Source organism: Lolium perenne, chromosome 5, assembly GCF_019359855.2.
Source record: "Lolium perenne isolate Kyuss_39 chromosome 5, Kyuss_2.0, whole genome shotgun sequence".
In the NCBI taxonomy this organism is placed as follows: domain Eukaryota; kingdom Viridiplantae; phylum Streptophyta; class Magnoliopsida; order Poales; family Poaceae; genus Lolium; species Lolium perenne.
Genome location: NC_067248.2, coordinates 39,486,564 through 39,511,698, shown reverse-complemented (window position 1 = coordinate 39,511,698; position 25,135 = coordinate 39,486,564). Strand labels below are relative to the sequence as shown.

The following is a 25,135-nucleotide window of genomic DNA, read 5'->3' as shown; positions in this document are numbered from 1 at the left end:
AGTATTGGTGTTGTTGTTGTTTCCATTGTTGTTGCTGTTGTTGGGGTGGTTGTTGTTGTTCCCATTGTTGTTGTTGCCTCCGGGCTTCGGGGGTCCTCCGTTGTTGTTGGTGTAGTTGGGGCGATAATTCTGGGCAGGGGGCTTGTTGTATCTTGGGGTGAATCCTCCAGAAGAGTTATTGCGGTACTTCTGGGTGTGGTGGGGTCCATTCTGGTTCATTGTTCTGCGCTTGCGGTTCTCATTGGCCTGATGCAGCTTTCCTTCCATCTGTATGGCTGAGTCTACCAGGGCTTCTAAGTCAGCGAACGGAATGTTCACTAACATAGTTTGCATCTCATCATGCAGTCCGTTCAGAAATCTTTCCTTTCTCTTCTCATTGGTGTCGGTCTCATCCGGGGCGTACCTTGACAGAGTGAGAAACCTGTCGCGGTATTCCACCACGGACATTCTTCCTTGCTTGAGTTCACGGAACTCGTCTCTCATCTTCTTGATCAGTCCTTGGGGCACGTGGTACTTGCTAAACTTCAGTTTGAAGTCTTCCCATGTCATCATCTCTCTCGCATTCATTGCACGGGCACTTGTCCACCAGGCTCTGGCAGGTCCTGACAGGTAGTGGGTGGCGAACAACACTTTTTCTGCGGCTTCAACTCCCGCAACTTCGAGGTTGTTCTCCATGGTCTGGAGCCAGTCATCAGCATCAAGGGGCTCTTCAGTCTTGTTGAATACCGGAGGGTTGGTGTGCTGGAAGTTCTTCAGCTTCGATCCAGGGTGCTCGTGGTTTCCGTGGCCTTGATTGTTCTGAGCTATCTGTTGCAGTGCGGTAATGTTGGCTTGGCGTTCAGCTCTCTCGACTTCTCGGTCTGCCATCATCGTCTGCAACAGTTGCATCATGGCATCCTGGGTGGTGTTGCGGGTTGGTGGGGCCATCTAAACATTGATGTAGATGATAAGATAAGAGGGAACTTTCTAGGGTTTGTTTTGTTAAAATTTTAAAAAGTTCATAATATTGAAAACTTGAGTAGTGTTGCGGGGGTAAAAACCAACAACACTTTTTCATTCATACCAAGCATCACACATTACAAAGCTAACACACCGTTGGTTTGAAGAACCATTCATCGCTCTACGATACAAGGGGATCCTGATACAACTCACACATACGAAAGTGCTTTAAATGAAACTACTCTTCAGGGGGGAATACTTCGTCTTCACGGGTAATGTGCTTGGCGAAAAGCGAGGGCGTTGTCCAACTCCTTGCGGGTCTTGTACAGCATGAAGTCGAGGTGTGCTACATAGTGGTTCATCTCCGTGTGCGGGGGCATGGTCATCGGTCTTCCGGTGGGGTCATGTCTTGGGTAGTAGATGAAGCGAGTGTTCTTAATCTTGTTCTCATTTTGTCCACACAGACGAGAAATTGCTTCTTGCATAGCTCTGACTAGTCCTTCCTTCCAAGTGCTTCCCGTTACAGAAAACCAGATGGTTTCCCATATTGGGGCTCCGAGCTTTCCTCTCAGATCTACAGTAACTTCCCACCGAGGTGGTCCTCCGGATGGATTGTTGAGGGGTATTCCGAAGAACTCGGGATACGGGCGTCCTAAATACTCAACCAGTTGTTTCAAATCCTTCTCGAACATCAGGTTTCCCCCGTGACCAAGCTGATAGAACTCCCATTTGTACTCCATCTGTGAAGAATTATGATGAGTAAGTTAGAGAAGTGTGTCAAAATTTTATGTAGTAGTATAAGAAGAATAGAGCATAACTTTCTTATTCTGAAGAAGATCTCAAGGATAAGAGGGAGAATAAGTTTTTCATAAATAGTCACTTCCTTTATTTTGAAACTAAGTTTTTCAGACGTCCATTCTAACTAGGGTCTCCTAAGGTCAACAATGGCTCTGATACCAACTTGTCAACACCCGGATTTTTAAGTCCAGATGCCTATTATGCCATTCCTCGCAATCCCAGGAATATTGTTTTTGCGAGACATAATAGATTGATATCACAACACATCATTCATTACAATACATAATCGTCTTACAAATAAAGGATCACATGATCCAGTCTTATTACAATAATAGAAGTTCTATTGATCCATTACATAACACATAGCGGAAGCGAAATAGCGTAGTAGTAGTCCATCTATTCCACAGGCAACTGTTGACGTCAGGAGTGATCCTAGTTGTCGTAGACGTCCTGCTGTCCTTCTTCCGGGTTCTGGTACTCGTCTCCATAGTCTGGCCATTTGAATAGCCAGGGACACAGCCATGAGTACTTTAAAGTACTCGCAAACTAATACTAAGGTAAACACTATCAACTATAGTAAGGGGGTTCTAAGCTCTAGTTTCATTTGCATAAAGCCAGTTTTATTTTATAAGCACTTTTAATAATCAAAGCCTCTTCAATTAACTAACTCAAGTGGGAACATTAGTGTCATTCCCACAACTCAGTTGTGATTCCAAGTCAAAGTCATCTTTCAATTCAACTCACAAGTCACCTTTCATATTTTTAGAAAGTTCTGATGACGGAACAGTATGGCCTTTCCAACTGTCCATGACCGCGGACGCGGCTATTCGAATAGGTTAAACTCTGCAGAGGTTGTACACTTGTGCCACAACAATTGCAATAGTTCGCCAGGGGTAACTGGCCCTGATTTATCGTACGCAGTACGCGAACTACCAATCCTAACCTTTCATTTACATACTCTAGTATAGGCACCTCTCCCCATGAGCTTGGCCTCCCAGTGAAGACACGCGGTCAGCCTGGAAACTGCACAGGGCTTGGGCCGGACATTCACCTCATTTCACGTCATTTCACATCATTTTACCAGTACGGAGGCAGCCTCGGCATAACCCCTATGACGCTTGTTCAGAGGGAACCCATACTAAAATACATAAGTTTCCAGCTAAGCCTTACCCAGATTCAGGTATTGTGGGGGTACTTGTAAAATTGGAACGGTATCGCATCCGAACCCAACCATCAGTTTTTGGTAAAATTCACCAAGTCATTAACCAGTCATATTCACCTTCAAAATCTCTCAATAGAATGACTCATCATTCCAAGGTTTTCAAAGTCATTTCAATTTACAAGTTCCCAACTAGAGTAGTCACTTTTAAGGTTTAGCACTAGCCACTAGTTATGAGGGGTGCTAAGTATCTTGGAGCTTGCTAGGCTAAGTGTGATGCTCTTGTACTACTCTATAATTCAACCAAGTAAATCATAAATCAAAAAGTAACTTTGATAAATAAAAAATCAAGTAAAGCTTGTAAAGTAAAAACTTGGGATAGGTTCATAAGGTAAAATGTAATGGTGCCTTGCTCTTGTAGAGCTTTGCACTTGGCAAGAGTATAAACTTGCAACCAAAATAGTTTGCATTAGTCTAGCTTGCATTGGTAATAGCTTACCTTGGTTGGTGATGTGATCAAAGTTTTCTTGCTCTTCCTCTTGGTAGAAAACCTCTTCCTCTTGATAGTCTCCGGTACTAGCGTCTATAAACGAATACGAGGATACAATCACCAAACAACACTTAAGTATTCTTAATTAGCCTTAATGGCTCACACAAGGGATCTAGCATCATTACTTAACATTTATCCAACAATTATTCTAGGGTTTCCTTATTTAACATTAGGAAAATAATTTCCTCTCATTGAAAGTTGAAATTAGGGTTTCTCTTTGGTTTGGAGAAATAATTTCTTCTCATTGAATCTTCTTAAGATTTAATCTTCTCAAATAACCAGGGATGATCCCATGTTGACCAAGGTCAACACTTCACACTTAGTATTTGAGAAAAGTGATTTAAATGAGATTCATCATCTCATGTGATTTAAATAACTAGTGCAATTCAAATACTATGTTGATTTAAATTCTACAATTTAGCAAGTATGAGCCTAAGCAATTAAAGGTCAACACATTACTTCATATCACTTGAGAAAATGATTTAAATGAGGTGCTACACCTCATAGATTTAAATTTCAAAAATTTGAGATAGTTTAACTGCACTAGTATTGACTACATAGCCAATATTCTGCTTCTAGCCCATGATCATGTATAGAACCCATATCATATTTTCACATAGTAAATTAGAGTTTGTTAAATGTGAATTGTTGCAATTGGATTCACTTCAAAATTCAAAATGGTTGATTTTCTAGATTTATTTGAATACTGAAAAGTATCTGTTTTGTTATTTTTTCTATTCAAAAAATACACAAGATATGTGGTTGAATCCAGTGGGGTTGGCTAGCTAAATTCATGGGCTTTCCAGAGCATTTCGAAACACAAGATTTGGATTTGTAGATTTAAAACTATTCAATTTATAGCACAGACCAGAATTGAAATATTTGCTGAATCAATTTATTTGAATTAAGTTAGATGGGCTAGGCGGGAAACATTTGGGCCGAAACGGTTTGAACAGAGGAAGCAGGCCCAGTAACGGCGCGGGCCTGCTGACAGGGGGTCCCACTCGTCAGTGAGTTATAATCACCGAAATGGTAAGCTCTAACCTGGACCGTTGGATTAGAGGTGGATCGTGTGGTCGACCGTCGTCATCGTCGACGGGGGAGGAGAGCTTGCTGCGCCGGCGAGGTAGGGGGTCGGCGGCGTGACGGAGCTCCGGCGAGGGGCGGCGAGGGTCACAGGTGAACGAGGAGTCGACGGCGAGGTCAGCGGTAGTCGGGGGAGTGCTTGAGGTAGACGGAATCGACGGCGGTGAGGAGTTACTGTGGCGGTGGTCGGCGATGAAATTGGAACTATTCAGGCGGAATTGGGACGAGGGAAGGGGTCGAGGAGATCAAGGAGAAGGAGTGGAGGCCGATGGTGTGGAGAATTCATCAAGGGGTCGCCTCTATTTATAGGGGAGCGAGGTGCTGCGGGTGCCCGTGGTGGTCGTTCATGGCGCCGGCGTCTGGAGCGGCGAAGGGGCAAGCTAGTGAGTGCGTCGTGTAGGTGACGGCTAGGCGGAGCTAGCGCGCGTGAAGGGACGGCAGAGGAAGGACGGGAGCATGCTGGATCATCGTCGTCCTCGCAGTACGGGCGCGGCAGGGCGTTGATCATGGCGACGGCTAGGGCGTTCCCGCAAGCTAGCGAGCATGTCCAGCGTGTAGCTGGTGGTGTGGTGATGGCGCGTGCAAGAGGAGAAAGCGAGGGGAGGACGAGGGCGACTGGACCAGAGGTGCTCTGTCGCGTCCAGGATGGGGTCGGGGCGCGCTCACCGGGTGCCTGGCACGCCGTGGCGAGGTACTGGGCGCGCGACGTTTGGCCAAGTGCTGGTGTCTCTTTGCTTAGGGAGGGTACTAGCATGCTCGGTGGAGTGCAGAGAAGCTAGTTGGCAAGGTGAGATGGGTAGGAGAGGGCCAAAGAGGAATGGAGTGAGGGTGGCCGGCATGGGTACGGGGTGGCAACAATGTGATCATTCCCTCACTTTAAACCGAGCAAAAGTGCTTGGCTTGATGCAGAGAGGGTGCAGGAACAACAATGATCAAGATGGAAAGGGGTTTAGGCAAAAATCCAGAGGATAATAGAGTGTATGCCATTTTGCAATTGATGCCTGCCATGTGTTTGTGAGAATGGCCGCATGAAGATTTTTGAAGAATTTTGGAATTCTTTTTGGTGAGTCTCAATTATATATTTAATGTGAAAGATTGGTGGTGGTGGTATTCAATTTGAGGTGGATTTGCAAAGTTTCAAATTTGGTATGATCTTCTCATAATCTCAAAGTCTCCACTTGTCACATCTCTACTGGTCAACCTGGTCAAAGTTAGCATGTGTTGTCAACATGAAAGTTGTTCACCTTGACAAGGTCTTGGATGACATGGCAATGGTTGACCAAGGTTGGTTTGAAGAAAAGTCAAAACCAGGGGGTAAAGTAGGGAACATTTTATAAATCTCACTTTTGACCATTATCACATGTAAGTTGATTTTGAGATTTCCTTTGATTTGATTCTGGTTTGTTTGATGCAATTGTGTTTGTTTATCATATATAAACCTTCTACAAGCAATAGATCAAGCAATGGTGGCCTTTGGTGAAGATTTGCAAAATTGGTCTTATGTGTATGTGAGTGAAATTGGGATTATATCACAAATTGATTTCTCTTCATTTTATTTGACTTTTCTTGACTCTAATGTGATTCTTATTAGTTTAGAAACATTTTCCAACCATTGAAACCATTTCAAATGGTCTTGTTCAAAGATTTGCAAAAATGGCCATAACACATAAGAGGTGATGTGTCATATTTCATTAAACTTGTAAATTGTTCATCTTGTTTCACTTGGGCATGGGTTAGGGTAAATTTAGTATTAGGTTAGGTTTAGAGATGGTTTCCCATCATTTGGTCAAGGTTTAAAGTCATAGGGCAATAATTGGGTATTATGGATATGTGTCACATATGCCTCTATGCATATGTTGCATTTGAGTTTTAATTTGACTTGACTTGACCCAAATGGTGTTGTTGAGTGTTGAAATGGTATATAGGAGTGATCCCACCATTCACAACATGCCTTAGGGTCAAGATTCTTAATTTCCCATATTTGCTATTTTACTCTCATATGCCTCTATGGCATTTTTAGTTTCTTTTTATTTTCTTTTGTTTCACCTTGGATTAGGTTTGATAAGTCCTAGGTAAGGTGTATGAAGGTTTTCCAAACCTCTAAGCAAAGTAGAAAAGCTTAGGGTAAAGATTTATAAAGATAGCCATATGCACATATGCCTTTTTCTTATTTAATTTCCTTTTATTTTATTTTAACTAGGATGGTGAAAAGAGGGGTGAGGTTTAGGGTTTAAGATTATTTCAAACTACTATAACAAGCAATCATGGCAATAGCACAAGAATTAAGCAAGATCACTATGTATCATACTCTATTTAATAAAAGTTTTTGTTGGTTCCAAAATTTGGAACTAGGGAAATTCATTTATTTTGTTTTGAATTTTTGGGATGTTACACAAAACACCAAAAGCTCTCTCAATGTCCTTGCGAGCTGCTTCTTGAGCCTTGGCAAATTCAGCTTCTATTCTATCTTGGGGATCCTTGACAGACTTAACAAAAGTTGCCCAATCCGGATAGATGTCATCGGCTAGGTAGTATCCCATTGTGTACTCATTGTTCATGACCTTGTAGTTGCAAGTGGGTACTTCCCCATTTGCTAATTTAGCAAACAATGGAGACCTTTGCAGGACGTTGATGTCATTGAGTGTCCCCGACAAACAAAAAAAAACAGTGTCAAATCCACAAATCTTGTGATGCTACGGCCTCAAGGACAATGGTTGCATCTTTGCTCTTGCCACAGTACTGTCCATGCCATGCCTTTGGACAATTCTTCCATGTCCAATGCATACAATCGAGACTACCAAGCATGCCAGGCCAACCTCTTTTCTCATTTATCTCCATCAACCGTTTGGTGTCATCCTCGTTGGGAGCTCGGAGATACGTAGGCCCGTACAACTTGATAATCATGCGAGCAAACCTGTGGACTGACTCCGTTATAGTATCTTCGCCAATTCGAAGATACTCGTCGGTGTAATCCGCAAGGATGCCATACGCAATTACCCTCATGGCAGCAGAGATCTTCTGGAAACCGCTGAAACCCATCACCCCGGCGGCATTCCTACGTTGCTTGAAGTAATTCGAATGCAATTCGCAGTCCTTGACGATTCGCACGAACAAGCTACGCCGCATGCGATACCTCCTACGGAACAGATGGGCAGGATAGGTAGGTACCTCGGCGATTCCGCTGGATGTGGTTCCGGCCGAACACGGAGCCGCACCTCCGATTCAGCAGCTTCGCGCGGTCCTCCAGGTCCTTGACGGCGAGGAGGAGCATGGTGGCCTCCAAGTCGTCGTCCTGGAGCAGCTCGTCGAGGTCGGAATCGTCGGAGCTCGACGAATCCGACAGATCGAAATCGTCGCCCGAGCTCATCCTCGATTCCGACGGAGCGGCGGCGGCGGCGGTGGGGGCGGCAACCGGAGTTGGGCGAGGAACAGCGGGCGGGGTGCGGGGCGACCGGCGCTACCTCCGGGTTGCGGGGCTCGGGCGAATTGGGCGGGGCGGCGGCGGCGGAGTGTGGTGGCGGCGCGGGGAGCGTGGGGGAAGGAGCGAGCGGTTGCGTCAGCTGAAACTTCAGCGCGCCCTAGATAGGGATCAAGCGTTCGGTTCGCTCGATCGACCCCTACAAATACAGGCCATTCAGGGTTTTCGGTCTCGGCCCGAAAAAAGTTTTTCAGTTTTGGCCCTTTTACGGTCACCGATCGGCGCCGTTTTTCGCCCCGAACCCGTAAAACGGCGGTTATTTTTCGGTTTTGGCCCGTTTACGGGCTCTGTTAGAGCTGCTCTTAGGCGGGTAAATTGAATTGTCTTGTTCAGAATAGCTCTGTCCCACGTTCGACACCCAGGATCGATACCCCTGCTGCAGGTTGTTTAGTTCAATTTTTTACCTTACGCGCTTGACTCGGATGGGCCGGCCCATAGTCGCGCACGCCCTTCGCGTCTCGCGCCGTCGTCAACCGCAACCGCCTCCCTTTCTTAGGCCTTCATCAGGTATGGATCTTCCGATGGATTCGAACATGTACATGCTCTTCGTGATTCCCGTTGCGCGTCGTAACCCTAGATTTGTTTTTTGGCGGGTAACCCTAGTTCCGTATCCAACGATTGGATCTCAAATAACATATCTAGATTGAGTATGCGCTCCTGCCTTGTATGCATGTGCTGTTTATATCTTCTGATTTTCCTCCTGCCTCGGGTCGTGCTTCGACTCTGTTTTTTCCTGTCTAATTGCAAACTCCGCTGTTTTTCAGCTTAATATGTGCGGATTTCCCTCCTTGCCCCCTCTATAGGTTCCGAAGATGCTGTCTGAGAGAGGTGTCTCCACAATATGCTCGAATAGAAAAAGGAAATTTCGCACAATAAATGGAGGTGATCCATTATTTTCGCCACTTCTTCCTTTCCTGCACAATTTGTAGCACTCTCATTTGTCTTGAACAGTGCTAGGAGATCTGCAACCTGCAAACCCTTGTGAACAAGAGGAATTTGGCAGCTCAAGTGATTCTGGTCAATTTGTCTGGAGCATACTCAGTAACCATGCGGCCTCTAACTGGGCCGAAAGTATTGTATCCCTTACTTCATTTGATGAAGGTACTTACTTATACACACAATCTAATCACTCGGCATATACTTTGTGTCTTTGTGATTGAAAATTAACTTCTTGTGCAGGGGGTTCCATACATCCTGCATGCACAGGCATAGTTGTTGATCACACTAAATCTAGGGCATATCTTCTGGCTTCATTAAGCTTGTTTAGATCTAGACATGATGATAGAAGGATCAATTACGACATAACGGTCGGTACTGCCAAATTTTCCGTATTATCTATTGCTTGCCTATTTAAGATTAATGGTAATCATTTAGCTGATCGCTGTTATATGTGTTATCTTGATTCATCATTGCAGCCTAAAGTGCGCCTTCCGAACAATCAGGTTGTCAATGGAATTTTGTTATCCCACAACTCAACGCTTAATCTTGCTGTTGTCCGTGTCTTGCCAGAAGGTGCTTGTGTTCGTGCAGCATGTCTAGATTATCAGCAGCAGCAGCAGCTTGAGTCTCATAGTCAAGTGGCTGTTGTTCGGCGCTGCTTCAGTTCAGAAAACCTAATGGCCACCACTGGGATGTTGGATGGCTATCCAATGGGTGCTCATTGTGAAGAGGTTGTGATCTCAACTTGCGAAATTTCTATGGTGCACTGTTGATTTCTCTTCTACTTCTATACATGGTGAAATAAATAATTGCTATGAGTAATAGTTTACCATTAAATGCACCGAAGTTTTTTTTTCTGCTTTCCTTCTTCAGTTTTGTGAACCTTGTTCAACATCCCTAATTTTTTGTGCTTAACTGAGCACCACTTTATTCCTTTTCTAGGCTGCAGCTGGAGGAGTCCTCCTTGATTTTCTTGGGAACGTTGTTGGGTTGAACTGTTATGGTAAAGAAGGGACTACTTTCGTACCAAGCAGCACAATGCTTGAATTTCTGGCTGGGTTTCAGAAAGCATGCGACGAGAAGTATGTCCTCCGTACTCCCTGCACTTATGAGCTACATAGTCTCAAGTTGGCTTACACATGCTGAGGAAATTTGTAATAATGCAAATTTTAATTTCATTGTGCCTTTTTGTGATGTCATGCTATGATTTTCCTTTCCTAATTTTCATTACTGGCACAGTACACAGCTGAACGCATTTAACAATCCCTCCTTTTGTCATCATAGTTCCTGTTTATCATTTCAGTTTGCACAGTTCTGTATCTATACACAGATATCATACATGGTCTACACTTTCTGGATTTACTCTTGTGAGTTTACCAAATTCTGCAGGAGGGCTAGATCAGCTGATAATAGGCGTAGACTTGTCTCGTGGTGGGAGCTCCCCATGAAAAAACATGTACTGAAAGGAAAAGCATTCAAGTTGAAAAAAAGGTCCCCGTCTGATATGTCCTGTTTAGAAGGTGAGAAGAGCACACTCACTCCTTAAGTACTGCTAAATTGTGAACTATCTGAAAATTTATCACCATAACGGTAAAATTACAACTGACACTTGTAGTTTGTTTGCCAGTGGTGCAGATTTAACAAGTTTAGCGGTTGTGCTGGTCTGTGTTAGTTTGTTATTAATACCAAATAAATGGATATGTAATATACGAATATAACCATATCCTGTACTGCACCACACTTCCTAGTGTTTTGAATTTTGCTTACTCCTCTGTCTCGTCTTTGCTACTGTAGGCAGCTCAAGGATGGAGAAGAAACAGTTCGTATGTCATTACTGTGATCCAGAAGGCCTATCAGGTTGGACATACCACTTATAATGTTACTTCTTTATCATTGGCAATACATTGTTTATTAATTGCTTTACATTGTGGCACCAGCACCTGGAGACCGTTTCAGACGTTTATTCCCTGGTCCTAGTTGGCCAGCTGGTGATGACAGTAAGTCCCTGCTCTCAGTTTTCCTGATTGCTATTAGTTATGCATATATTTGGGTGATCAATCACTACACCTTGCTGCACCAGTATCTAAGGAGGCTGCTAGGAATATGATAAGGTCCAGAGGTTATCCCTTCCCAGTTCTCAACGATTGTGAGTTACTCTTTTTCTTGTGCTGATTACTCTAGTTTGCCGCACACTTTTTTGTTCACTACTGTATACTCTGTATACCTAGAAGTAAAATGCACTAGCAGTCCTAAAAGTAAGCTGCGTGTGCAAGCTGGGTCTTATTAGTTTGAAAAATGCACATTGGGGTCCTAATTGTGAATACCTGGTTCACTGCAGGTCCTACCTAGATCTGACCTGCCCCTCCTATTAATGTTGACTGATGCCACGTAGACATTATTTTGCAAAAAAGTCCCTGTAAATTCCTCCCTTTAATGTTGTTGCCCTTGGCCCTCTCTTAGAACAGCATTGCCCACCGCAATCTCTCACTGTACCCCGTCAGCATAAAGAACAGCAACCCCTCCTTGTCCTCCACCGTGTCATTTGGACTTGAACGCATGCAATGCGGCGTTCTCAAAAAGGACGTCCACGCAGTGCATGGACTCACTCTCTGATGCGCGTGTGGCAGCCACGAGCTGCTACTGCGCAGCAGCCAGCGACTCCAGGAACCGTGTGAGGTCTGTGTCCAGCACGTTTGACCTGACGGTGTTGTCCTTAGCAATGATCTCCACCAGCGCTTTGGGCATGATGGCACTTGCCCTTGCGCACGCTCTTCTCCTGCACCATGGGCTGCCCATTGAACGGGAGAATTAGCACAGTTGGTACCCATTGAACGGGAGAATTTGATCAGGTGCCATGTTGGGCATCATGTATCATTCGGCCTCGTCCCTCACCATGATTCTCGTACTGGTGGAGTGGTGGCTCTTCGCGCTTCCCTTCTTTCACCATCTGCACACACAAAACAAACTCTGATCACAATGATTTCACTAAAATTTGGTGGTCGAGACTGATCCATATGCTTTGCATGAACCGAGACAACATCGCGCCCAAGATGATCCATCAACGAAGAACTTAGAGGCTGTCATGTTGATCCCGTGTAGCTTGTGAGCAGCTCTGTCGGCCATCCTCCCTGTAGTATTCGTTCTGGAAGCGAAAGCCCGTTTGGAAGCTCGGTGGGACAGGGGGAGGTGCAGGGGAAAGCGGGCTGATGAGTGGGTGAGAGTGGTGCCACAGTTCGGCAGCCGAGCTTGATAGGAGCTGTGGGCTGGATCCATAAGTGAAGGAGACAAGGCGCTCGATTTCCGTCTAGGCATGTGGCGAACTCTGTCTGGACGCCGTGCTTCTCGTAGAGGGCATTGGCCTTGGCCTGGGTTTGCATCGACGAGCGCTTAGAGAGCCTTCTGAGGGTGGCGTCGTTTGGAACAAGGCATGGTGTTAAACCGTATAAGTGGATTGCCTAACTCTTTCCATCAGATCGGTCTTTTGGAATAGTTGGTTAGTGCATGAAGCTTAACATGGTATCAGAGCCAGGGTCTCGAGTGCGAGTCCTGGTTTTCACAATTTATTCTATAAATTGTTGTTACTCCCCTCTGTCTACGTACAGCCAGATGTAGTTCAGAGGAAGAGTCAGTAGCATCGGGTGAGATTGGGACCAATAGATTGAAATACAGAATTAATTAGAGGAAGAGTCAGAACTGGACAGGACCTGTGGTGAACCACTTACTGATGATTAGGACCCAGTTGACATACACCACATACTTTCAGGACTGACGATGCATTTTACCATATATCCAGCACTGCCTTAACTGCTGCAATTTGATTCTGCAACCAGGTGGCATGCGCCTGCTTTGTAATTTTGAAGAAGAATTTGGTGAAGATGTCTGGAGTAAACTCACAGAAGAAGTTGCTTCGGGCATGTCTCAGTGTGTTGTTGCTCTTGCTTCATTCTGTGGTACTGAGTATATAATAAACTCGTCACTTTGGACCTTTAATTTTTTTTTCATGTTCCATGCCTAACTACAGTGATCTGGATTTGTCTTTTGTAGGAGATAAAAGGGTTTTTGCTTGTACAGGCATAATTATTGGCTGCAGTGAGTTCACCACAAGAGTTCTTACTTCAGCGAGTTTGGTTAGAAATTCTGACGATGAAGCTAAGGTTGAAGACAACTTGAAGGTCAGTGCTGCTAATAATAGTTAACCCTGTAATTTACTGGTTTAGACACATCCCGCTAATCTCACTAGCTTTATCGTAGCAGATTGAAGTGTGCCTTCCAGATAATGAACATGCCACGGGCACATTGGAACATAAGAATTTATGTTACAACATTGCGGTCATTACCATCGTGGGTTCTCGCTGTACTCAGACAGCGAAAATATATGATCAGTTGCAAATTGAACCTCATGCGAAAGTAGCAGCTGTTGGTCGTGTCTACGAATCAGGCAAATTAATAGCCACAGGTGGGACTTTGATTGACAAGCCAAGTGAACTCGATTGCAAAGAGCTTAAGTTGTCCACTTGTAAAATCACAAAGGTATGCTACATTAATTTGTACATTTTGAATCCATTAATGTTTGCAAATACTATCTTTCTTTACTTGCTACTTCTGTTTTTGTGCTAGGCTGGGATTGGAGGGCCTCTTATTGATGGTGATGGGAATTTTATCGGCATGGACTTCTACGGCTTGGAAGAAACTCCGTACCTTCCTAGGGATAAAGTGCTTGAAGTCTTGCGTAGTTTTGGTGCAAAGTAATGCTAATTTCTATATTCATGTAGATTTTTCTATGGTTTTGTAAGTTGCTTTCTAAGATTTCATGCACCACAGCATTCAAGCTGGAGCGATGCATTTGCCTTCACAAAACATTTCTCATCCTTTTAGTGTTCCTACTGAATTTTGAGTCATCACAACCTGGTTCAGAATGAAAAAAAAACAGTAATTCTGGGTCAGTTTCTCTTGGTTGTTCAGGTTAAGTTAAAACTCGTGCCAGTTTCGTAAAAGGATCTTGCTTTTACTTGAACCATTTGTCCCCTCTTGTTTTGTGCATGATTTTGAACTTTTGCGTTGTTTATCGGCCAATCCATTTGAGATTAAAGAAATTTTGTTCTATCTGCAGGCCTGATACTGCTGATTTGACCAACGATCATAACCCAAACAGGTATTACACCTGCACTGACACCTTTCATATGTATGTCTATATGCTCTTATTCAACATCTTATTTTTGCTTCGAACTTGTTAACAGATGGCCTGTGCCTAAGCCTATTTGGTGCTATCCGACATGGCACCAGTATATCGGCGAAGGTGTAAAGGTGGATCATCGACCCCAGCCTATGTAACGTAGCAACATAAGCGCGTGCTTACAAAAACCATGTGTACTCCTTTAGGGGTGGAAGATAGACACTATGATTATATTCCATATTTAAGTTCCATATATAGAAGTTGGTTTGTCACTCCAGGCATTAATAGTAGTGCAATACTTTCTCTGATCCCTATTACTTGTTGCTGATTGACATGTATCTAGAACAATGTTCAAGAAATCGTTAAACTTAACTTATTAGTTGGCCTTAAAATGAAGATTAATCGCTTATCGGCCAATTAATCGATTTTATCGGTCAACCATTTATCAGCTTATTTTTTGCGACGCATTTCAGTGTCCGAAAATGTCCGCGTGCGTTCGTTTGCATCGGTCGAAATGGTCGAAATCGACCTCGCGTTCGTTTGCGTCGGGGGTGGCTCTAGCGACGACGTATTTTTTCTCTCGAATTTCCATTTTTTAAAACATGAAAACATAATTTACATAGTTGAACACATGGAAAAAAAACCCTAAACGCCTGTGCCTACTGGTTCTCCTTGTCTCTGTCGATCACGGCGAGCTCCGGTACCACCCACGGCCAGTTGGGAACCGGTGGAACGTACGCCGGGCGCACCGGCGATGCTGGAGGTGGAGGAGCCCAGGCCTGTGGCGGAGGTGGATGTGGAGGCGCGCAGGCCTGTGGTAGAGGTGGAGGAGCCCAGGCCTGTGGAGGAGCCCATGCCTGAGGTGGGGGCTGATACGCGTACAGCACGCGTCCGTTGGGAACCCCAAGAGGAAGGTGTGATGCGTACAGCGGCAAGTTTTCCCTCGGTAAGAAACCAAGGTTTATCGAACCAGTAGGAGCCAAGAAGCACGTTGAAGGTTGATGGCGGCGAGATGTAGTGCGGCGCAACACCAGGGATTCCGGCGCCAACGTGGAACCTGCACAACACAACCAAAGTACTTTGCCCCAACGAAACAGTGAGGTTATCAATCTCACCGGCTTGCTGTAACAAAGGATTAGATGTATAGTGTGGATGATGATTGTTTGCAGAAAACAGTAGAACAAGTATTGCAGTAGATTGTATTCGAGTAAAAGAATGGACCGGGGTCCACAGTTAACTAGAGGTGTCTCTCCCATAAGATAAATAGCATGTTGGGTGAACAAATTACAGTTGGGCAATTGACAAATAAAGAGGGCATAACCATGCACATACATGTTATGATGAGTATTGTGAGATTTAATTAGGCATTACGACAAAGTACATAAACCGCTATCCATCATGCATCTATGCCTAAAAAGTCCACCTTCAGGTTATCATCCGAACCCCTTCCAGTATTAAGTTGCAAGCAACAGACAATTGCATTAAGTATGGTGCGTAATGTAATCAATAACTACATCCTCGGACATAGCATCAATGTTTTATCCCTAGTGGCAACAGCACATCCACAACCTTAGAACTTTCTGTCACTGTCCCAGATTTAATGGAGGCATGAACCCACTATCGAGCATAAATACTCCCTCTTGGAGTTAAGAGTAAAAACTTGGCCAGAGCCTCTACTAATAACGGAGAGCATGCAAGATCATAAACAACACATAGGTAATAGATTGATAATCAACATAACATAGTATTCTCTATCCATCGGATCCCAACAAACACAACATATAGCATTACAGATAGATGATCTTGATCATGTTAGGCAGCTCACAAGATCCAACAATGAAGCACAATTAGGAGAAGACGACCATCTAGCTACTGCTATGGACCCATAGTCCAGGGGTGAACTACTCACTCATCACTCCGGAGGCGACCATGGCGGTGAAGAGTCCTCCGGGAGATGATTCCCCTCTCCGCCAGGGTGCCGGAGGCGATCTCCTGAATCCCCCGAGATGGGATTGGCGGCGGCGGCGTCTCTGGAAAGTTTTCTGTATCGTGGCTCTCGGTACTGGGGGTTTCGCGACGAAGGCTATAAGTAGGCGGAGGAGATAGGTCAGGGGGCCACACGAGGGCCCCACACAACAGGCCGGCGCGGCCAGGGCTTGGGCCGCGCCGCCCTGCTGTGTGGCCACCTCGTGGCCCCACTTCATATCATCTTCGGTCTTTTGGAAGCTTCGTGTGAAAATAGGCCCCTGGGCGTTGATTTCGTCCAATTCCGAGAATATTTCCTTACTAGGATTTCTGAAACCAAAAACAGCAGAAAACAGCAACTAGCTCTTCGGCATCTCGTTAATAGGTTAGTGCCGGAAAATGCATAAATATGACATAAAGTATGCATAAAACATGTAGATATCATCAATAATGTGGCATGGAACATAAGAAATTATCGATACGTCGGAGACGTATCAGCATCCCCAAGCTTAGTTTACGCTCGTCCAGGTGTAAACGATAACAAAGATAATTTCTGAAGTGACATGTCATCATAATCTTGATCATACTATTGTAAGCACATGTAATGAATGCAGCGATCAAAACAATGGTAAATGACATGAGTAAACAAATGAATCATATAGCAAAGACTTTTCATGAATAGTACTTCAAGACAAGCATCAATAAGTCTTACATAAGAGTTAACTCATAAAGCAATAATTCAAAGTAAAGGTATTGAAGCAACACAAAGGAAGATTAAGTTCCAGCGGTTGCTTTCAACTTGTAACATGTATATCTCATGGATAGTTGTCAATGTAAAGTAATATAACAAGTGCAATATGCAAGTATGTAGGAATCAATGCACAGTTCACACAAGTGTTTGCTTCTTGAGATGGAGAGAAATAGGTGAACTGACTCAACATAAAAGTAAAAGAAGGGCCCTTCGTAGAGGGAAGCATTGATTGCTATATTTGTGCTAGAGCTTTGGTTTTGAAAACATATAGAGAGCATAAAAGTAAAATTTTGAGAGGTGTTTGTTGTTGTCAACGAATGGTAGTGGGCACTCTAACCCCCTTGCCAGACAAACCTTCAAAGAGCGGCTCCCAGTTTATTTTATTTTTGTGTGGCACTCCTTCCAACCTTTCTTTCACAAACCATGGCTAACCAAATCCTCGGGTGCCTGCCAACAATCTCATACCATGAAGGAGTGCCTTTTTATTTTAGTTTTATTATGATGACACTCCTCCCCACCTTTGCTTTCTCAAGCCATGGCTAACCGAATCCTTCGGGTGCCGTCCAACAATCACATACCATGGAGGAGTGTCTATTTTTTGTTAATTAATTTGGGACTGTGAATCCCATAGCCAGCTCTTTTTGCAAAATTATTGGATAAGCGGATGAAGCCACTAGTCCATTGGTGAAAGTTACCCAACAAGATTGAAAGATAAACACCACATACTTCCTCCTGAGCTATAAAACATTGACACAAATCAGAGGTGATAAATTTTGAATTGTTTAAAGGTAGCACTCAAGCAATTTACTTTGGAATGGCGGAGAAATACCATGTAGTAGGTAGGTATGGTGGACACAAATGGCATAGTGGTTGGCTCAAGGATTTGGATGCATGAGAAGTAATCCCTCTCAATACAAGGTTTAGGCTAGCAAGGTTATTTGAAACAAACACAAGTATGAACCGGTGCAGCAAAACTCACATAAAAGACATATTGTAAACATTATAAGACTCTACACCGTCTTCCTTGTTGTTCGACCCTTACTAGAAAATATCTAGACCTTAGAGAGACCAATTATGCAAACCAAATTTTAGCAAGCTCTATGTATTTCTTCATTAATACGTGCAAAGTATATGATGCAAGAGCTTAAACATGAGTACAACAATTGCCAAGTATCACATTGTTCAAGACATTTTACCAATTACTACATGTATCATTTCCCGATTCCAACCATATAACAATTTAACGAAGAAGATACTTTCGCCATGAATATTATGAGTAAAGCCTAAGGACATATTTGTCCATATGCAACAGCGGAGCATGTCTCTCTCCCACACAATGAATGCTAGGATCCATTTTATTCAAACAAAACAAAAATAAAAACAAACAGACGCTCCAAGCAAAGTACATAAGATGTGATGGAATAAAAATATAGTTTCACTAGAGGAACCTGATAATGTTGTCGATGAAGAAGGGGATGCCTTGGGCATCCCCAAGCTTAGACGCTTGAGTCTTCTTGAAATATGCAGGGGTGAACCACCGGGGCATCCCCAAGCTTAGAGCTTTCACTCTCCTTGATCATATTGTATCATCTCCCTCTCTTGATCCTTGAAAACTTCCTCCACACCAAACTCAAAACAACTCATTAGAGGGTTAGTGCACAATTAAACTTTACATGTTCAGAGGTGACATAATCATTCTTAACACTTCTGGACATTGCACAAAGCTACTGAAAGTTAATGGAATCGAAAAATCCATCAAGCATAGCAAAACAGGCAATGCGAAATAAAAGGCAGAATCTGTCAAAACAGAACAGTTCCCAAAGACGAATTTTATTGAGGCACCAGACTGGCTCAAATGAAAATGCTCAAATTGAATGAAAGTTGCGTACATATCGGAGGATCACTCACGTAAATTGTCATAATTTTCTGAGTTACCTACAGAGAATTAGGCCCAGATTCGTGACAGCAAAGAAATATGTTTCTGCGCAGTAATCCAAATCTAGTATGAACCTTACTATCAACGACTTTACTTGGCACAACAATGCACAAAACTAAGATAAGGAGAGGTTGCTACACTAGTAACAACTTCCAAGACTCAAATATAAAATAAAATTACTATAGTAAAAACATGGGTTGTCTCCCATAAGCGCTTTTCTTTAACGCCTTTCAGCTAGGCGCAGAAAGTGTGTATCAAGTATTATCAAGAGACGAAGCATCAATATCATAATTTGTTCTAATGATAGAATCAAAAGGTAACTTCATTCTCTTTCTAGGGAAGTGTTCCATACCTTTCTTGAGAGTAAATTGATATTTAATATTACCTTCCTTCATATCAATGATAGCACCAACAGTTCGAAGAAAAGGTCTTCCCAATATAATGGGACAAGATGTATTGCATTCAATATCCAAGACAACAAAATCAACGGGGACAAGGTTATTGTTAACGGTAATGCGAACATTATCAACTCTCCCCAAAGGTCTCTTTGTAGAGTTATCAGCAAGATTAACATCCAAATAACAATTTTGCAATGGTGGCAAGTCAAGCATATTATAGATCTTTCTAGGCATAACGGAAATACTTGCACCAAGATCACATAAGGCATTACAATCAAAGTCATTGACCTTCATCTTAATGATGGGCTCCCAACCATCCTCTAGCTTCCTAGGAATAGAAGCTTCGCGTTCTAGTTTCTCTTCTCGAGCTTTTATGAGAGCATTTGTAATATGTTTCGTGAAAGCCAAATTTATAGCACTAGCATTAGGACTCTTAGCAAGTTTTTGTAAGAACTTTATAACTTCAGAGATATGGCAATCATCAAAATCCAAACCATTATAATCTAAAGCAATGGGATCATTGTCCCCAATGTTGGAAAAAATTTCAGCAGTTTTAGCAGTTTCAGGCAGTTTTTCGCGCTTTGCATTAGAAGTGGAAACATTGCCAAAACCAATTATTTTACCATTAATAGTAGGAGGTGCAGCAACATGTGGAGCATTAGCATTACTAGTGGTGGTAATAGTCCAAACTTTAGCTATATTGTTATCTTCTTTTTCGTTTTCTTCTTTCTCCCACCTAGCACGCAATTCGGCCATCAATCTTATATTCTCATTAATTCTAACTTGGATGGCATTTGCTGTAGTAACAATTTTATTATTATGATTTTCATTAGGCATAACTTTCGATTTCAAAAGATCAACATCAGCAGCAAGACTATCGACTTTAGAAGCAAGTATATCGATTTTCCCAAGCTTTTCTTCAACAGATTTGTTAAAAGCAGTTTGTGTACTAATAAATTCCTTAAGCATAGCTTCAAGTCCAGGGGGTGTGTTCCTATTATTGTTGTAAGAATTCCCATAAGAATAACCATAGCCGTTGCCATTATTATAAGGATATGGCCTATAGTTGTTACTAGAATTGTTCCGGTAAGCATTGTTGTTGAAATTGTTATTTTTAATGTAGTTTACATCAACATGTTCTTCTTGGGAAACCAATGAAGCTAACGGAACATTATTAGGATCAATATTTTTCCTATCATTCACAAGCATAGACATAATAGCATCAATCTTATCACTCAAGGAAGAGGTTTCTTCAACAGAATTTACCTTCTTACCTTGTGGAGCTCTTTCCGTGTGCTATTCAGAGTAATTAATCATCATATTATCAAGAAGCTTTGTTGCTTCGCCAAGAGTGATGGACATAAAGGTACCTCCAACAGCTGAATCCAATAGGTTCCGCGAAGAAAAATTCAGTCCTGCATAAAAGGTTTGGATGATCATCCAAGTAGCCAGTCCATGGGTTGGGCAATTTTTAACTAAAGATTTCATTCTTTCCCAAGCTTGTGCAACATGCTCATTATCCAATTGTTTAAAATTCATTATGCTACTCCTTAAAGATATAATTTTAGCAGGGGGATAATATCTACCAATAAAAGCATCCTTGCATTTAGTCCATGAATCAATACTATTCTTAGGCAGAGATAGCAACCAATCTTTAGCTCTTCCTCTTAATGAGAAAGGAAACAATTTTAATTTTATAATGTCACCATCTACATCCTTATACTTTTGCATTTCACATAATTCAACAAAATTATTAAGATGGGCAGCAGCATCATCGGAACTAACACCAGAAAATTGCTCTCTCATAACAAGATTCAGTAAAGCAGGTTTAATTTCAAAGAATTCCGCTGTAGTAGCAGGTGCAGCAATAGGTGTGCATAAGAAATCATTATTATCTGTGGTTGTGAAGTCACACAACTTAGTATTTCCAGGAGTACCCATTTTAGCAACAGTAAATAAAGCAAACTAGATAAAATAAATGCAAGTAACTAATTTTTTTGTGTTTTTGATATAGCAAACAAGATAGCAAATAAAGTAAAACTAGCAACTAATTTTTTTGTATTTTGATTTAGTGCAGCAAACAAAGTACTAAATAAAATAAAGCAAGACAAAAACAAAGTAAAGAGATTGGGATGTGGAGACTCCCCTTGCAGCGTGTCTTGATCTCCCTGGCAACGGCGCCAGAAAAAGAGCTTGATACGCGTACAGCACGCGTCCGTTGGGAACCCCAAGAGGAAGGTGTGATGCGTACAGCGGCAAGTTTTCCCTCAGTAAGAAACTAAGGTTTATCGAACCAGTAGGAGCCAAGAAGCACGTTGAAGGTTGATGGCGGCGAGATGGAGTGCGGCGCAACACCAGGGATTCCGGCGCCAATGTGGAACCTGCACAACACAACCAAAGTACTTTGCCCCAACGAAATAGTTTGTTGTCAATCTCACCGGCTTGCTGTAACAAAGGATTAGATGTATAGTGTGGATGATGATTGTTTGCAGAAAATAGTAGAACAAGTATTGCAGTAGATTGTATTCGATTAAAAGAATGGACCGGGGTCCACAGTTCACTAGAGGTGTCTCTCCCATAAGATAAATAGCATGTTGGGTGAACAAATTACAGTTGGGCAATTGACAAATAAAGAGGGCATAACCATGCACATACATGTTATGATGAGTATTGTGAGATTTAATTGAGCATTACGATAAAGTACATAGACCGCTATCCAGCATGCATCTATGCCTAAAAAGTCCACCTTCAGGTTATCATCCGAACCCCTTCCAGTATTAAGTTGCAAGCAACAGACAATTGCATTAAGTATGGTGCGTAATGTAATCAATAACTACATCCTCGGACATAGCATCAATGTTTTATCCCTAGTGGAACAGCACATCCACAACCTTAGAACTTTCTGTCACTGTCCCAGATTTAATGGAGGCATGAACCCACTATCGAGCATAAATACTCCCTCTTGGAGTTAAGAGTAAAAACTTGGCCAGAGCCTCTACTAATAACGGAGAGCATGCAAGATCATAAACAACACATAGGTAATAGATTGATAATCAACATAACATAGTATTCTCTATCCATCGGATCCCAACAAACACAACATATAGCATTACAGATAGATGATCTTGATCATGTTAGGCAGCTCACAAGATCCAACAATGAAGCACAATTAGGAGAAGACGAGCATCTATCTACTGCTATGGACCCATAGTCCATGGGTGAACTACTCACTCATCACTCCGGAGGCGACCATGGCGGTGAAGAGTCCTCCGGGTGACGAGGGAATACCTCGGCAATGCCTACGTATTGTAGACTAGGGTTTTGGGAGAGCGACGATGGAGATTCCGGGGACGAGATTAGGCACACGACATACCCAGCTTCGGGTCCCTCGGTGGAGGATCCCTACGTGCTGCTAGCAATCCAGTATAATATCATATGTATGTTTACAGGGTGTCGCCATAGGCGGATCTATGTTGTCTCTATTCTGTCTATCTGTTGTCCTCCCTATTTCGGGTGCCCTGGCTAGCTTTATATATGCAACCAGCCTAGGGTTTTACAAGAGTCCTAGTCAACTACTTCTTCGGGTTGCCTTGTTGGGCCTTCTCCATATTGGGTCTCCTCCATATTGGGCCGAGCCAGGTATACCAATAATGGGTACCCGAAGGGTATGCCCATGTCAGTAGCCCCCGAGTTTATAGGGAAGTCGAAGACTTGCGTAGAAACTCGAAGCATAACCATCTCCGAAGTCGAAGAAAATACAAGGCGAGGTCCATATCGTAGATCATGTGTAGCGTAGATGATGTCGACGATTCTTGAAATTATCGGGTGCGCGGCAGCGCTCCCGATGGGAGTAGCCCCCGAGTCTATGGACAAGTGCTTGCACTTGGGCATAGACTCAAGTTGTACTACTCAATGAAGAACTTAACTATATTTCTGGAAGACTTGATGAAATCCATGTGCTCCCGATGGGAGTAGGCTCCACTCGAGTCGTAGAATCGAGTTGAGTCTACAAACCTTAATTGCCGTAGATGCTGTCGAAGTTATCTTTCTATCGGGTGCGCGACCAGCGCTCCCGATGGGAGTAGCCCCCGAGGCTATAGCCAAGTGTTTGCACTTGGGTGTAGCCTCAACTTGCTTGTAATTGACTCCACAATTTTTCCTCTTTCTTATCGGGAGGGTGAACAATACTCTCGATAAGAGTAGCTCCCGAGCCTATGAGCAGGTACTTGCACCTAGGCATAGGCTCAAGTTGTACTACTCGATAAATAACTTGGTGCAGACCCTCTTTTTATCGACTCCAGGCCGTTGCTATTTTTATTTGACATCCATATCTATATTGTACAGGGATAATGGTAATTGGGGCTAGTTCATCTGACGGATCAGGTACTAGTTAACTGCTCTAGTGGCAATCCGCAAAAACCTACTTCAAGATCACGTCCCTGGACATGATCTCGGGATACTGGTGTTAACTCGACAGGTGCCGCTTAAGGTCTTACCATTCTGTCGAGTCCCAGTCATATTTTATCGGGTACCTAACGCGTCCGTTAGGATTTTCCTTCGTATCTGTTGATACGGATAAAAGTAGCAGAGCGCAGTCTTTGGCGATGCCACGCCACACAGAACGGATCTGGGGTCTTACCTTCGCAGAGTTTTGCGGCATTCAGAAATTGTTCGCAACTTTGACGTTCTGAGAATATTTTGTCAAGTGCCTTGTTCGGCTGATGCAATGACCCATTTTGCGGGTTTTTCTATTTTTCTCTCGGGCTTGATAAGACAGCTGAATATATTGGTTCTTCTATATTGTCAGGTACATCACCGATGCTCTTGCTCGGAACAATATGACGAGTCAATGGACCCGAAGATTTGTCCACCTTTTTTTTTTTGGGTTCCTCCTTGATGAAAATTTCGTCGAGTTCCTCCTTCAGGAAAATTTCTTCGGGTCCTCTTTGAGGATAATTCTTCGGGTCCTCCCTGAGGACAATTCTTCGAGACCTCCTTGAAGATAATTCTTCGAGACCTCCTTGAAGGTAATTTTTCGGGACCTCCTTGAAGATAATTCTTCGGATCCTCCTTAAGGAAAATACTTCGGATCCTCCTTAAGGAAAATACTTCGGGTTCCTCCTTCAGGAAAATTTCGCCGGGTGCTATTTTGATTTCGTCGGGTTCCTCCCTGAAGAAGATTTTGTCAGGTCATGTTCTCTCTTGAAAACAATTTCGTCGGGTTCTCTCTTATATATTTTGAAATTTTCTATCTCCTGCACAAATAAACAAACTTTTTCTATCTTTTCCTTGACTCTCTTTTTCGCATGCGGTGTCAGATGCTCGGATTCGATGATATGTAGAGTGAATATATACCGCGCAGCCCCCGAGTGTCGGGTGCGGTGAAATTAAATGATAATCAACTTTATGTGAAATAAAGGAACACTTAGCTTATTGGGCACGACGGAGTCGATGCGCGATGAGGTCTTTGAGTGCAGCGAAAAAGTTGAGCGGAAGTAGAAACACCGAATTAGCGAAAGTGGATACCACCAAATTGTTGATGAAGAGATAGCCGAGCCCCCGAGCACTGCTGGGGTGATGTCATGATTGTTGCTTAGACACGGTACCACAATTATAACCCAGGGAAAAGTCACTGTCAAGCCCCCGAGTATTTAGCCATGATGTCGAAAGAAGTTGACGGAGTTGCGACGTCATATAAGGTGACGCCATTTAAAATGAAGCCATAGACAATAATATATGAAGATGAACCCCAGATGAAGTATTTGAGATAAGTCCATATTGAAGATTACGCCGTTAAATATAGAGCATATATTGAAGATAAATCCATCGATATCATAGAGGATGAATCCATTGACCCGAAGAATCCAGTAATAACCATAGAAGATGAATCCGCTGACATCATAGAAGATGAATCCATTGATCCGAAGAAAATAGATCCAGTAATAATTATACAAAATTAATCC

The 25,135-nt window shown here is 43.0% G+C and overlaps 2 protein-coding genes across 2 annotated transcripts; one reads left to right on the top strand and one right to left on the bottom strand.

Annotated features, from left to right (window-relative positions):
• Positions 1 to 7,202: 7,202 nt before the first annotated feature.
• Positions 7,203 to 7,658, bottom strand: LOC127303098 (uncharacterized). Its single transcript, XM_051333875.1, has one exon. It carries the CDS (start codon positions 7,656 to 7,658, stop codon positions 7,203 to 7,205), a length of 456 nt encoding a protein of 151 aa, XP_051189835.1.
• Positions 7,659 to 9,626: 1,968 nt separating this feature from the next.
• On the top strand, positions 9,627 to 13,806 carry LOC127304476 (uncharacterized). Its single transcript, XM_051335150.2, has 10 exons — positions 9,627 to 9,680; positions 9,892 to 10,031; positions 10,339 to 10,469; positions 10,744 to 10,806; positions 10,887 to 10,946; positions 11,030 to 11,095; positions 12,780 to 12,899; positions 12,994 to 13,121; positions 13,204 to 13,479; positions 13,567 to 13,806. The coding sequence occupies exons 1-10, from the start codon at positions 9,627 to 9,629 to the stop codon at positions 13,696 to 13,698; spliced, it is 1,170 nt and encodes a 389-aa protein (XP_051191110.2). The 3' UTR covers positions 13,699 to 13,806.
• Positions 13,807 to 25,135: the final 11,329 nt, after the last annotated feature.

Bases quoted from the DNA above. Each gene is read 5' to 3' on its own strand.
- LOC127304476 (XM_051335150.2), top strand. From the start codon at position 9,627: ATGGCCACCACTGGGATGTTGGATGGCTATCCAATGGGTGCTCATTGT. The intron at 10,032-10,338 runs GTATGTCCTCCG...CAAATTCTGCAG, and splicing joins CAGAAAGCATGCGACGAGAA to GAGGGCTAGATCAGCTGATA. The intron at 12,900-12,993 runs GTACTGAGTATA...TGTCTTTTGTAG, and splicing joins TGCTCTTGCTTCATTCTGTG to GAGATAAAAGGGTTTTTGCT.
- LOC127303098 (XM_051333875.1), bottom strand. From the start codon at position 7,658: ATGCGGCGTAGCTTGTTCGTGCGAATCGTCAAGGACTGCGAATTGCAT.